Here is a 14437-nt window from a genome sequence, read left to right on the forward strand (position 1 = left end):
TCCTTGAACTGCCAAAGCTCTTTTTAACAGATAATATCTTTATAAACAAAAGCTGTGTTGAGTCACACAGCATCTACCCTTAAAGTAGTATTTCAAGACACCCCCATGTCTTGAAAAGCAAATCACTATTAACACAAGCAAGGAATTAGATGTAGTTCTTCATAGACTAGTTTTTCCTAAAAAAAATTTTAAAAAGTGAAGCTCCTTTAAGACAGTTATCTAACAAAAGGACTCCTTGGATTTATTTGATCAAAACAGCTTTGCTTCAGTCAATTGAAGGTCCCTCAGCACACAGCACTGTACAAGGAATATCAGTTTCCAACTAAGCTCTTCTCCCTAAGGACACCCACTAATGCTCACAGAATCTTCAAGGGTCTGGACTTGTGCATAATCTGCAGTTTAGGTAATAAATTTACAGAAAAAAAAACACTTATTCTCTCTGTACTTCCACTTCAGATGCAAACTTCATTGAAGAGGTGTTACAGAGTAATTCCTGTGAGAGCTTTGTGCTGCCCCAGGCCAGCAGTGAGAAAGCACAGGTGAGTTGGTAACTGTGGTTCTGTCCTTCCAGGTGATCAAAGTGAGGGGATTCATTCTCCCTAGAGCAGAATGGACACCTCAGAATGTCACTGTTATATTTCCTGAAAAATCCCTTTGCCAGGATTTCTTCTTCTGGGAAGCTGAGAAGCCTCAGAAAAAAGGGGGGAAAAAATTATCCCATTTACTTCTCCCTGTTTTGCTGCTTTGGAATGTGGTTTGAAGATTGCTTATCCAACATGTGAATTGTTTTTACTTAATGACCAATCAAGGTCGAGCTGTTTCAGTCACGAGTTTTAATTAGTATCTTGTTAAACCTTCTGTAAGTATCATTTCTCTATTTGTTAGTATAATTTTAATATAGCATTCTTTAATATAATATAATAAAATAATAAAACAGCCTTCTAAGAACATAGAGTCAAATTTTCAATTCCTCCTTCATCCTGGAGACCCAGCAAATACCACAGAAGAGCATCTAAAATGACTTAATCCCTTAAGATCAGCCTACAGTAACAAGTGATCATCCCAGTCCTACTGACAGAAAACAGTTTCCTCACATTTGTTCCAGCAAAATGCTGAGTGTTACCCACTTTTATACTGTGTGAAGAAACTTACTGAGATGAAGCATAATTCTTTTGACAAGTTAAAACATTTTTAAAAGCACCTGCTTGGCTTTGGCTCCATTTCCCATTTTGACAGACTCCAGCACCAAAGCATCCAGTTTTCCAGAATAAACCTGTCACTCCTAGAAGTTAGGTCAGGACTTTAATAGGAAGGCCATTATCAAAACGCTCTCTAAAACAAAGATCTGTGATTAAACTTCTCGTTTCTCACTTCTCCAGATAATTTAAAAATCTTCCTGCACTCCAGAATACCCTTCCACAATGGATTACATATGGAGCAGCTCAGGGTTCAAGCCCCTAATATTGGAAACAGAAGTGATTGCATGTAAGTAGTTGAATATAAGAGAGAGCTCAGTTATGAAGTGCTTTGCACAAAGAATTGAAATCAAGACACTCAGGGAACCCAGCAGGTGAGAACCCCAGAGAAACAGAATAAATTCCATGGGTAAACTAACCCAAGTTCTTGGAGCAATAACAAGGCCCCTTCTTTTTACTCAACTCCTCTCACCAAACAGAACAATTACTGAAGATAACTAACAGGAAGCAACAAAACTGGCTGTAGCAGGGAAAAGCATCCTATTTTTTCCATCATTCCATTTTTGCAAAGGTCACCTGTCTGTCACTGCACAGGCTGCCCATGTCTCCTGCCTGACTGCAGCCTGAAACTGGCACAGCTCCTGGCTGAGAGCAGCAGTCCCTGGCAGGTTCAGGGACTGTGAGCCCCCCTTTGCTGCAGCAGCCACAATACACTGATTTTTAATCACAAAGCAGCGGAGACACTCGAGGAGCTGGCAACATGATGGACCAGCTCAGGGGATGTTTATTAGGGATGGGATCAGTGTACATAAGCACACAAACTCTCAGCAAGAGCATAGGCAGGAAAGAGACAGAGCTTGGAATTCAGAGCTTCTCTACTGCTCCATGGACACAGTATGGAAGTGGCTGAAATTCCAGGACTAAGTTATGAAGCACTTCTATTTTTCTGAACAAGTTTCCATACCATTTCATTTTCTTAAGCAGCAGCCTTGTAATATTTTCTTTTGCATTCTGGCTGCACAGAACCACTCCAGTTTTTTTCTGAGTATACGGAGAACAAGCTTAACAACACATCACTCTTACAAAAGTGGCAATAGTATTTCCCCAGGGTTTTGGGGAAATAATTACTGAATTTAGAAAAGCAGAAATTCATTCCCTTGCCTGTTTTGCCTGAAAACTGCTGCTCTAACATACAGTGCTGTAATTGCTCCTCCTCTAAAACCTGCTGGGGTATAAAGATGAAGCCTTTCAGCCACTTGCTACACCCAGTCTCTCTACTACTTTATTGCAAATATTAGCAAAGTTATTTGGAGCACCAAATAAAAATTTCAGTATTACAGTATCTCATGAAAGCTTAACAATTAACAAGTCCAGCCTTCTCTCTAGCTTTATTTATATTTCAAAAGCCAATACAAAAATGTTACACACATACCAGTCACTGTTGCAGACCAGAATTTTGAGCAGTCACCAGGAATTTAGTGCTGCAATTTTCCAACAACGTGCAACATTCTTTGTTCAGCTGCAAGGGTACTCTAATGCAATATTCAAGCCTGGTGGGTTTTTTCCAAGCTTTTGGCAAATGTGGAAAAGTCTACTGTTTCCCAGTAGCTCCATTATTTTTATGTGACAGCAGGTAGCTACCTAAATAGATTGTTTTGTTACATAAAAATGCCACTACAAGTATGGTCCTGCTTTACTTTTGTGGCTTGGTTTAACCCCAAAAAAATCAGTTCTGAAAGCACCTAGTTATACCAATAGCCTAATTACATGAAAATGCTTCTCTGTTTTCAAGTATGCAAGACCTAGTCAAAGCAAGTATCAATTTTAGCTACTGGGTTTTCAAACAAAAAGCTTTTTTACAAGACACAATTAAAGCTTCCATCAGCCTACCAGAGGTTACTGAAAGAAACACATCTAAGCTACAGGAGCATTGGTCTATTTCTGACAGTGGTATTTAAGTATTTATTAAGGTGTTTGCATCCATTTATCCATTTGGCTGACATCCACCTGCCACATGTAAGATTTGTAATTGCAGTTAACAAGCTGCTGGAGTAAGGAATCTGGGTACTGTTCAGCTGGATATTTTCTATTAGCATAACAGGCAATAGCTTCTAGAATTTGTCTTGCTGATATACTTCAACTCTGTCTGAAGCAAGGATGGGAAAACAAACCCCTGCTAGTACAAAACAGTTCAAGTATGTAAAAAAGCCACTGACTGTTTTTCAGTAAAAGTATTTGCACAAGCAGAAAAAAACCCTCCCAGCTTCTCACAGATCTCTAGGAATATTCAAGTGAAGTTCTGTTTTAATTTTTAAGATACAGAAGTTTAATCACTTAGCCAATATAGGAGTTCTGCAAGCTGCATTATGGATAATGTTGCACATCTTGTGACTGAGTGCTGCCAGCGGCAGTGGTAATACAAATTGGCAATTTCAACATTTCAGTTCAGAAAACATCTGTTATTCTAAACCCAAGAGATTTATATAATGTATGTAAGTATTTATTAAACCCAGCCACCATGCTACAGTGTCTGATTAATAAACCCTCTCATTTTGAGAATATACCAGGTATGAACACAATGAAGTCTATATGAGATTTTACAGTAACTTTCCAGAAGTATGCCTGTGGCCTAGCATTAACATACTGTAGATTTAAAATATTTACTTGTCTTCTTAGCATACCTAACGTGTAAGAATAGTTGCTTAATACCCAAAAATAAATATAAGCTTTCAATTGAAAGCACTTATTCTCCTAGATTCCCAAAGTGGAGTCTGAGGGGTGAAAATGCTTCAGACTTGCCATCAGTCCACTTCAGTACATAAAAGCATCTCCTGCCCCAGTTTGTTTTTTTTTTTTTCTTGCAATCCCAAAGATTTGTTTCCAGTGAAATATGAGCAGAGCAGTGATTTTCTTGGCAGCCCTTCAGTCTGTCTCCATGGCAGCACTGCGGGACTCCTTGGCCACCATGAGTCGCATGAGCTGACTGTGGAATTTCTCAATCTTCTTCACGTCTTGTGCCTGGTCTGTTCTGTACAGCAAACACTGCAAGACAAAGTTGCTGATATCAGATCTCACTTCTGCTGTTTTTTATCTTGTTTGTAGCTGCTATGTATTCATTTGTGCTTGGAGCACACAAAACAAGGAGAGCATTGAAGTGTTCAGCAGTTACCAGGAGGCAGCACCAACACATCCACCCTGCTTCAGAGCACAAACATTATCTGTGTTTGCTTTTAAGCTTCTCCCTAATGCTCATGACTCCCATATTGAAAACAGGGAAACTCAGAATTTATTCTAGTTTCTTCCAGCTCCAAAAAGCTGTTGAAACTTAGGTTTTAAAGCTGCACTCTTTTTTTTGTGTTGTCTAAACATAGAAACAGATTTTAAACCTGAAGTTACTTGCCAATTCTTTATATTCTGAAAGCAAGCTTACTTTGCCCTTCACAGTCCTTAATGTTACATTGCCAGGGACATAAAATTCAGTGTTTCCCATTGAAGGGGTTCTCCTATCCCAAGCAAAACCTATTTTTCTAAGACAGCCCTAAATAGGGAACACAGAATCTCATTAAAATAAACAAACACCCAAACAAACAAAAACTCCCCAATCACTAAAACAACCCAACCAAAATCCTGAAACCAGTCCCCATTTCACCCCACCTGGTGTAACATCCTTCTCTGATTTAAAGCAGGTAAGGTAGTTAATACCCCAGAAGAGTTTATGCTTGTGAATCACCTGACCCCAACTTCCCCTACAGATTTCCACAAAATGACCCTTAAATTCCCCATTATCAGTGCCCCACACCCAGCAGCTCACCCATGTCAAGCCCCATTCCCCTATCAAGAAGTGACTTTACTGGAGTTTCACATCCATTCCAGGCACTTGACATTCCAATGCCAGACTACTTTTCCTGGAAAGAAGAAATTTGACTCTTTTCCAAGTCTGAAGGCAAGAGAAGGGCAGAATACCCTGTGTGGACTGCAGAATACCAGAATAGCCTGGACTGCAGAAAAACAACTCCTTAGCTGTAACACTGCTGTCACTCAGCCTCATAATCACAAAGAGGGAACTTCACCTATGGCTGGAAGATTTCACCACTCTGAGCAGGTAAAAAAGACCCACTCACACCAGTGAACACCAGTTTGAAAACGCTCCTGGACTGGTCAGTGTCAATGCAGACACAGCAATGAGGGAAGGCTGAGTACAAGTTTTTAGCAAACTGTCAGGCACTCAAGGCAGTGTGCAAGAGCCCCCAAGGTGACTGACAGCAAAGCACAGGTCTGTGAGTGGCACAAGCAGCTCTGCAAGGGGAATGTGCTCTGTACTTACAGCCACATCATCTGTCACCTTGATACAGAGGTTCCCATCACAGTGTCGGTATTTGAGGACAACACGGACCTGAAATGAAAAACATTTTAGGGATCAGCACAGACAGATAACAATTCTCAGCATGTTTTGAAGGCAATCTGCCCACACTCAGACTACCCTTGACCATAATTATGTTCTGCTCCATGTTTTCAGCCCCTCTGTGGCAGTCCCCAGCTCTGGTGCTGTGGGAGCTGTAAATAATCCCACAGCCAAGGTGGTGTGGAAGTTGACCCACCACATTTCCCTGCCTTACAATCCAGGCTGGTTTTCCAGCACCATCAGCAAGGTTAACACTGGGCACATTCAAAACCCTTGCAAATTCAGCAACAACAGCTGCAGAGACCTTGAGACAGGCAGGACAAACCATGAGAGTCATGTTGAGAGGAGACAGCCCCTGGCTGTGCGTCACACCCCAGAAAAACCAACTGGAGGCCTGTGTTTGCAGGCTTGAAACACCTCAGAAAAGAGCAGCTCCACATGAAGACTGGAAAAGGATCAGCTGAGTGGGGCAGGCTCAACATCACCACTTTTTCTGCTGTGGTAATTATCACAGCTACTCCTGCAGCCATCTGCCCCAGCTCTAACCCACCCTGCCCCTCTGGACCCTCAAACCACCAAAGTTCTCAAAGCCACACTGGTAAAAATCCACATCCTCAGTGGCTGAGCATTAAATGGCTCCTCATGAGCAGTTTGCAGCCTCAGCTAACACCAGAAACAAAGCAAGGTGGCCTTTGAGAGCATTCTGAACTCACACTGCAAACAGTTTTTATTGTACAGTGATTTGTGCTAATGGTCAACAACCTCCTTTGCTACAAATACATTTTGGAATTCCTGTTCCAGAGCGGATCTCATCACAGACTGACCCTTTCTGTTTGACAAACTGCCACCTCCTGAGCAGTGTAAGAGCACAGCTCCCTGCTGAGCAGCCCCAAAAGCACAGAGGAGGCTGCCACAGGCAGCAGAACACGCTCAGTGTATCAATAACCTGCTCCAGCTAAGGCAAAACCACTCAGTTCCAGGCTGCAGAACACACACCCACCTCCCACAGCTCTTCCTTCAGCTTCCCAGCAAACCCTATTATGAAATTCCTAATTCTCTGCTAAATTAACAGGAGGGTACTTGTGCTACGACAACAGGGCCTATATAAACCCCTCTGTAACCAGACAAATTTACTGCCATGGATGGGAAGAGATTTCCTTTAAGGAAAGGGGAAGAGCAACTCCTGGCTGCACTGACATCCATTCTTTCATTTAATTCAATGTCACAGAGCCTAGGAAGGCCAAACTGGGCAATTTTAGTATCAGCAGCAACCACATATGGTGTCTCTGTGCTAATTAAAAGGCAGAGCTAATCTGCTTTAAATAATTAGATTTAATTTAATCTTCTGAAGGTTCCTCTTTTTGGTGAAGAACAATTGGCATTTTTTACTCAAGATTTCCCAGGCGTAAGTTTCACATCGCATTCTTGTGATGCTTTTTAGGTAAACTATAATGCTCTTCCTGAAGACTGGGATTAATTTTAATATTTGCATTTAAAAAAGCGACAAGAAACAGTCATAAACCAAGGGGTTAAGTCCTTGAGGAATTATTCTTTAGGATGCAAACTCCTTCCAGTCTGAAATGTCACTGCAGGCAACAATGCAACATATTGACCCTATGAAAGGACAAATTCAAATAATATAGGTCTTAAATATTATAAACTGATAAAACAAGCTTATAGTTGATACATCAGCAGAACTCTTAACCTCGGCTTCCAACACACAGGTATGAGCTCAATGTCTTTGCAGTTCAGCCCTTGAGGTTCATCCCAGCTGCCAATAACGCCGCCTGTAACAGCGTTCCCTAGGGATGCTCTCGGGGCTGTAAATGAGAGTTTCCTCCCGTTCCATAGAAAAGGATGGTCCAATAACCTTCCTCGCAGGTGCTTTTCCCCTGTGTTCGACACTGCTGAGGCCACAGTGCCAGTGCTGTGTCCCGTTCTGGCCTGTCGCTTCGGGAAGGACACGGAGGAGCCGGAGGGAGCCCAGAGCACGGCAATGGGGCCGGGGCTGCTCAGCCTGGGTAAAGGAGGCTCAGGAATGACCTTATCGCTCCCTAAACTCCCTGACAGGAGGGTGCAACCTCCACAAGGCTTAAGGTGTGCTAGGAGGGGTTTAGGGCGTACATTAGAAGAAATTTCGTCATAGAAAGGGTGATTGGAAAGGGCTGCCCAGAGAGGCGGTGGGGTCACCATCCCCGGAAGCGTTCCAAAAATAAGCAGACGTGGCACTTCGGGTTATCTATGGTCTACTTAACATGGTTGATTCGGCCATAGGTTGGACTCGACGACCTCAGAGGTCTTTTCCAGCCTAAATTATTGAGATTCTGTGATTCCTGCCACCAGCGATCACCCCCAGCCCGACACCGCCCGCCGCCCCCGCCAGGCTGCGCGCAGCCGGAGCCGCCTCCACATGGCCGCTCCCGCGCCGGGCCGCACACCCTCCCCTCCCGGCCGGGCTATCCCACCTTCATGGGGTCGGCGAGGTAGAGCTTCTCGGCGGCGCGGGTGAACTCCTCCCAGGCCTGGAAGTGCGGCATGGCCGGGCCCGCTCGGCTCCCCACGGCCGCGGCAAGATGGCACCGGAGGCGGGCGGGCGGCAGCGCGGATGAGACGGCGCCTCCCATTGGCCCGCGGCTCAGCGCCGCCCAATCGCGGCGCGCGTAACTCCGCTCTCCCGCCACAGCGACCCCTGCAGACGTGGCGGGGAGCCGGCAGCAGGCGTAGGGAGAGGCGCCCGGTGGCGACTGGGCTGAGGACGGAGGGTGACGGGTTCGAGCCCCGCCGCTGGCGGAGCGCCCACCCGCCCGAGGCCGGCATCCTGCGGGGCTCTGCCAGGCCAGGTACGGGCTCTCTCCGTGATAACTTCACGCTCTGAGGCCGCTGGGAGTCGGGTGGGCCAGCAAGGTGCCTTGGGGGTCCGGCGGGAGGTGAGGCCCGTGCACTTGAGGTGTTCTGTTTGCGCCGCCGGACCTCACGGATGGAGCCATTCCAGCCGAGTTTTGCCAGGCTGGAAAAGCAGCGTGAGGGTGGAGTTTGGCTTCGTGTGGAACAAAAAGGGTTTGTGGGAGCTCCTCACTGCCTTCCCTGGTCTGTCTTGCTGAGGGGTGTTGAGGCATCACTAAACTAAAGCTGAATGTCATGGAATAAAATGATGGAATGTTGGGGAAGTCTGCTCTTCAGGACTGTGTGTGTGTGTGTGTGTGTGTGTGTGTAAAGCTTTTACGTAAAGCTGACTTGAAAATCCCCATTAGAAAGGAAATGAGGGAGGAAAAAAAAATCTGAGATTACTCCTGGTATGTTTCAAAATCCCATTGCCTGCAATGATTTTTGTGCCTTTATAGAACAAAGCCTGTGCCAGAGACGGAGCTGAGCTGTGCTCGTGTCACACGGCTTGTGCTGCTGCTGCTGCAGTGACAATAAACACGTAAAACTTGCAGTCTCTATTCTCTATTTCACAGGCATTCACTGAAAACTCAAAAGCTCCTGATAATGCAGGTAATTCAGATAATTCCTGATAATTCACTGAAAACCCAAAAGCTCCAAATTTTACTGAACAACTCGAAACTCACCAGTGTGGCCAAACAAATAAACCAAAAGGTTTAGGGCAGATCTGCATTTGAGGGGACAAATTATGCAGGCTGTGGCAGTCTCCACTAGCAATATGGGGAAATACTATATCTGCAGGCTTTTTTTTTGGCCACAAAAGGCACAATACGTGCAAGAGAGAATGAAGAAATGTGGCCTAGAAATAAAAGGGTGGATGGGAGGTAAGGGGAGAAAAACTAGAATGAAATTCCCTGAGTCAGTAAAGCAGAAAATAATTGTTACTGTGGGGATCTACTCTGAAAAAGTCTACAGTGATTAGGCTGGCAAACTTCATAAATTGTGACTTGTGGGTGTTATGTGGTCTAAACAATTCTGCTAAAGGGCTTTGCACCAATGAGTGGGGGCTATGGAGGGTGGAAAGATTTAAGGATTTTTTTTCTTTCTTTCTTCCCAGAGCTGCTCACAGGACTTAGGCACTGATGTGTCACAGAACCCAGCTTCAGATCTGCAAGAGTTGCCTTTCAGAGATGCTGAGAATCAACAAATTATCAGGTGATAGGTATATGGGCAGAGCCTAAAGCAATCATCCCAGACACAGAACCTAACCTGGACAGAATGGTTCTCTACTCTCCTTAAGTTTGGGTAGCTCTTTATAACAGCAGAGCAGGAATTGCATTTGGTAGTGTTGTACAGACATGTAGGGGATGTAAACACGTGGAAAGGAAAGGTGTGGGGAGCACAAACCCTGTAACACACATTTTACAGAGCCATCATTCACCAAATTTGGGTCCGGGTCTTCAAGTGGGACACGGGTGCACCTCCTGAAAGAGCCTCAGTAAAAAACCCCATTGTAGTAATTTTTTTTTCCCCCATAACCTAGATGATTTCCAGGATCCATTTTAGGATGCAGCATCTAAAACTGTTCTATAGGCACAATTTTGGAGGTGACAAACTGCAGCAGCCAGGGCAAAGAGCAGAGAGGGATTTCATAACTGGCCTTGCCTCTGAGGGACATGGCATGTGTCACAATGACAGCCTGCTACACAGCTCTGCATAACCTGCTCCTGGCTGCACATCTTCAGGGTTTTGTCATCCCTGCCACTGCCACCACCACTTATGGCCCCACATTGTGCTGCCACAGCTGTTTGTGACTCTGCATTGGGGATGGAACCAATGCTGGCATCAAAAGCAGCACCATTTTTAGCAACACTTTTTTTTTTTTTTTAAACTGAGATGAGTTCGGTTTTCTAGTTTAATGTGTGGCCTTATGTGCTGTTGTGCTGCCACAGCTGTTGAAAATGTACCTTTTTTTGGTGGAAAGACAGAATATGGGAATTCCTACTGGTTCTGCTGGATTGCCACCAAAAATGAAGGGTGGATATGAAACCACCCCCCTCTCTCAGCTGTCCTGAAAGCAGGGCCAGTTGCTTAAGAAGAGAAGCTATTTCTGAGCCCCAGGGAATGTCTGATACCTGTAGTTGGTGCACTGCTGTGCTCTGTTGTTCTCCTTTTGCCTGAAGAACAGAACATTTTCTTGACATGTTTGGAAAGTCAGTCAGACCACTGCAGCTATTCAGCTGTAAGTTGTATTTGATGTATGTCCAAAACTGTATTTTTCAAGTGAGTTCCAGTGAGTGCAGTAATAGTAGAAATCCTTCAATGGGCTTTTTGTTTGGTGAAATAAAATGAACAGTTGTTTATCACTGTGTGGAGTGTTTGGTATGCAGCCAATAATAATTTAGTAGTTAGTAAGAATTCTGCTAAAACATACATACTTATCTTGCTTTCTTTGCTTGAGTTTCTGCTTTCTGCCATGCAAGAAATCATTCCAACGGTCTTAACAGCCCATTCCATCCCTTGCAAATGAAATGTGGAATGCTGTAAAACCTCATTTACTCTTTCCTCAGTCTCTCTGTATATCCTTGCTGTATTCCCTAGACCACCTTAGATAATGTCTTTTTTTTGCTTGGATTTAAGGCCATAAAAAGCTATGAAGCAATAATGTAAGTACTCGTGTGATGAAGACTTTTCATGTGGGTTTTCCTCAGGCCTTTTCCCCTCATCCAACCTGTATGTACATGATTAATTATCTCTCTTTGATCAAGCTCCTACATGCATTGCCACTGCAAGTTCTGCTTCTAAAGCTGTGTTCAGGCATCTGGGTTGTGCTTGGTGATCTCTTCAGGTGTTTTATCTGGTGTCTTCCTTTGCATTAATGACCAACTGAAATAAAATCATGCAGAAAGTACTGCATTAGAGCTTAAAAGATCTTAAAATATCATCCATGGAGATCTTACAACTCCTGCAAAGTTCATGGAAGCTGCAGCTGCTTAGCATCACTCAGGGTCAGACATTTGGTTTCCTGTTCTTCACATTAATGCTTTCGTTCTATCTAAAGCAGGTGCCATATTCTTTTTTTCTTTTTTTGGTAAAACTATTTTTCTCTCCTGGATAAGGAAATCAGATAAGAGCATTAAATTCATTAAAATAGTTATCAGTCACCATGACATACTACTGGTGGGTAAAACAAGCTGGTCTTCCCAGCTAAAGGAAGCTTTGTGTAGAGCACTGTGCTTTATCATGCTAAATTGTGGATTAGATGGGAAACAATGGGACAAACCGATCTCAGTTATGCTGCTCTAAATCCAGAGTCATTCCATTTATTTCATTGGATTTTTTTTTTTTTTTTTTGGGATCTGTAACAGTATAATTAAGAGCAGACTTTGGTGCCGGGATGATAATCCTGTTCTTGGACCGGGAGCAACAGAAAGTCAGCGCAGCAATTCAGGTCTGAGAGAGTGCTAATGAGGAGTTGGTTACAAGGCAATTATTAGTGCCAAGAGTGCTTAATGCTTAAGGGAGATACAGTTGCTTCTTTCAAAATAGCTCTAACCCAGCCTTTAGCAAAGTGAAGGAGAATCCCAGGCATTGTGATTATACATTCCATTCTTGTGTGTGTACGGTCTAAACCAGCCTGGGATTTGCACTGATGCAGACTTTAATCGCGCGGGGCTATTTTTTTTTTCCTTTGAAAGGGCGTTTATGTGCACAGGGATGCAGACAAATCTTGAATACACTGAGATTCGAGGTCTTGACTTCTCGCTGGCTCCGGAGTCTCCGTGCCCATGAGAACCGAGGCTGCAGCGGGAAGCAGTTCGTGCTGCTGGATGGGTTCTGACACGCCGCTCTGAGCCGCAGGTTTCACTCCCCAGCTCCCCAAGGAGCACAAAGCACGCTGCTCCCTTTTAGGGGTTTGATGTTTTACGCAGCTTGGCTGAAGGTTTTGCCAGGTTGAGCCATCCACAGGTAATTACATCGATGCCAGTTTATTCTGCTGGACACGAGCATCTTACAGAGCGATTCAGGCTCGTACTGTCTTAGCAGGATAATTAAATATTGGTGACACTTGGCGGTTCCAAGAGAATTCATGGCAGTTATGTGGGCAGCAGGATTCCAGGGCTCTGTCCTGGTGCCTGTCACAGCTTCAGGGCAGGGTAAAACCGGGATGCCTGTTGATAAAAACGAGAGCTGGCTCCCGGTACTAAAGTGATTTCAGCATTTATTGTAAGAAAAAGAAAGGCCTAAAGCGAGGATGCCGAGGGCCGAGCAGGAGCGCTCCCATCGAGGATGCTGCAGCGCTGGGGCTGCTCAGCAGCGATGGCCCAGGTGGAGCTGCACAATTCAGTGGGTCAGAAGTCCCTTTTTATCCTGTTTTTGTCCCTTTGGATTGGTTTCTTTTTGGATCCTTCATTTGCATGAAGGTTTAAGGCGCTTGATTGGCCCATTGTTTCGCTTGGGGGGTGGTGCACTTTACTGAGGTGTGTTATAGTACCTTGAGTACACTGTTTCTTACAACTACCCTTTTAACCCCTTTTAGAAAATAATAACCAAACTAACAGTACATGCTTAACGAATTAGCAACTATTTTACAACCGTTTCTAACCTATTTTTGACACCTGTCACTATCCTCATTCCTTTTCCTGTGAAAGGAGCACACTCCAAACATGGCCCTGATCAGGGCACGCCGTGAGCTGCACTTGCCAGACACTTGAGCAATGACCTTGCCCAAGGCAGCATCGTTCCCTAATTTACTTGAACATCAGAAAAGACAATGCCATTTAATATGGTTTAATCTCACGTTTTTGGGGAGTGTATGGATGGCAACAGCCATTACTCTGGCCACAGAGTCATCCCTTCCTATGGCCGTGTTCTATCCTGAACAGAAGCTGCCCTTTCATTTTTGGATGCTGTTCTGACAGTGTTCTTGTTAAGCTGGTCAGTTTTGATAGCTGGAAAGATTCATCCCTTCCTGTGAAGTGGTCACTCCAGTTCCTTCAGCATAACAAGGTATTCAAATGGATGTGCTGTCATGCAGGAGACATATGTTAGAGAGCAGCCTCTGTGCTGTCACCACGCTGGCTGCTGAGATTTGAGAATGAAATAGCAGTCCTCGTGATGGCCTTCAGGGAGAAGAGGAGCACATCTGGTAGCCAGATCATGAACCAGCATTTGAGGCACTCTGGGAGCAGACAGACAGTCTCAGCATTAACTGCTCATAGATTTTGTATCACCATTACGTGAAGTTTCTGAGCCTGCTTAAGATGGGCTTAGATCATCTGCTGGCACAAGCTGCATGCACATTGATTTCTTACATTAATCTTTAAGCAGCAAAGCTTTTTATTTGATAGGCATGACTTAAGGCAGGTTTACCTGTGCTGTTCATGCTGCCTGGCTGACGTAATTGAGTACAAAGCACCCGAAGAGGCAGGAGAGATTAGATGCTTCCAGTGATACTTTCCCAAATCCTCTGGAGCTGTGTGACTGCAGCTGGGCTGGAAGGGCTTCCCGAATTTTTTAACATGACTTCTAATTCTGAGCTACATGTCTGAGCCTGGATCAGATGGAAATTGCCTCCTCCTCCTCAGTTCAGCCTGCAGAAAGGGAGACAGAGCAGCTGAGATGCTCAGGCCTGAACTTTCCTGGCAGGTGAACCCTGCCAGCTTCTTGCTCAAGTGAGAGTAACAGGCTTCCCCTTCCCCCTGTGCTGGGGGAAATATTAATTCACTGTTTGCAAAGAAAATCCATGCCTGTCCCTGAATCTGCAGAGCCTCATTTGAGTGGACTCTTGATTTAGCTGTGATCCCTGCTACTTGTTCATTGCCTTTTCCTGGGAATGAATGCCCTCTCAGGATGTGTTTGCAGAAATGCATGTGTAAGTACCCCTCAACCCACTTCAATCAAACTGGGCTAGCAAAAACCTCCTACTTAATCCATTTCAGTCTGGCCCAGGGTG

The 14437-nt window shown here is 44.5% G+C and overlaps 1 protein-coding gene and 1 long non-coding RNA gene across 2 annotated transcripts; one reads left to right on the top strand and one right to left on the bottom strand.

Annotated features, from left to right (window-relative positions):
• Positions 1-2565: 2565 nt before the first annotated feature.
• Positions 2566-8228, bottom strand: SRP9 (signal recognition particle 9). The gene is made up of 3 exons (XM_059467918.1): positions 8064-8228; positions 5521-5589; positions 2566-4238 (listed from the first exon to the last, which is right to left on the bottom strand). Exons 1-3 carry the CDS (start codon positions 8220-8222, stop codon positions 4119-4121), a joined length of 348 nt encoding a protein of 115 aa, XP_059323901.1. The 5' UTR covers positions 8223-8228; the 3' UTR covers positions 2566-4118.
• A 76-nt stretch (positions 8229-8304) lies between these two features.
• On the top strand, positions 8305-9825 carry LOC132070824 (uncharacterized). The gene is made up of 3 exons (XR_009418043.1): positions 8305-8438; positions 9057-9093; positions 9599-9825. It is a non-coding gene; the product is annotated as an uncharacterized LOC132070824 (long non-coding RNA).
• The last annotated feature ends 4612 nt before the right edge of the window (positions 9826-14437 follow it).

This window comes from Ammospiza nelsoni, chromosome 3 (assembly GCF_027579445.1).
Source record: "Ammospiza nelsoni isolate bAmmNel1 chromosome 3, bAmmNel1.pri, whole genome shotgun sequence".
In the NCBI taxonomy this organism is placed as follows: Eukaryota; Metazoa; Chordata; class Aves; order Passeriformes; family Passerellidae; genus Ammospiza; species Ammospiza nelsoni.

Bases quoted from the DNA above. Each gene is read 5' to 3' on its own strand.
- SRP9 (XM_059467918.1), bottom strand. From the start codon at position 8,222: ATGGGAGGCGCCGTCTCATCCGCGCTGCCGCCCGCCCGCCTCCGGTGC. The intron at 5,590-8,063 runs GTGGGATAGCCC...TTTTCATTTCAG, and splicing joins ACCTCGCCGACCCCATGAAG to GTCCGTGTTGTCCTCAAATA. The intron at 4,239-5,520 runs GTAAGTACAGAG...TTTGTCTTGCAG, and splicing joins AGGTGACAGATGATGTGGCT to TGTTTGCTGTACAGAACAGA.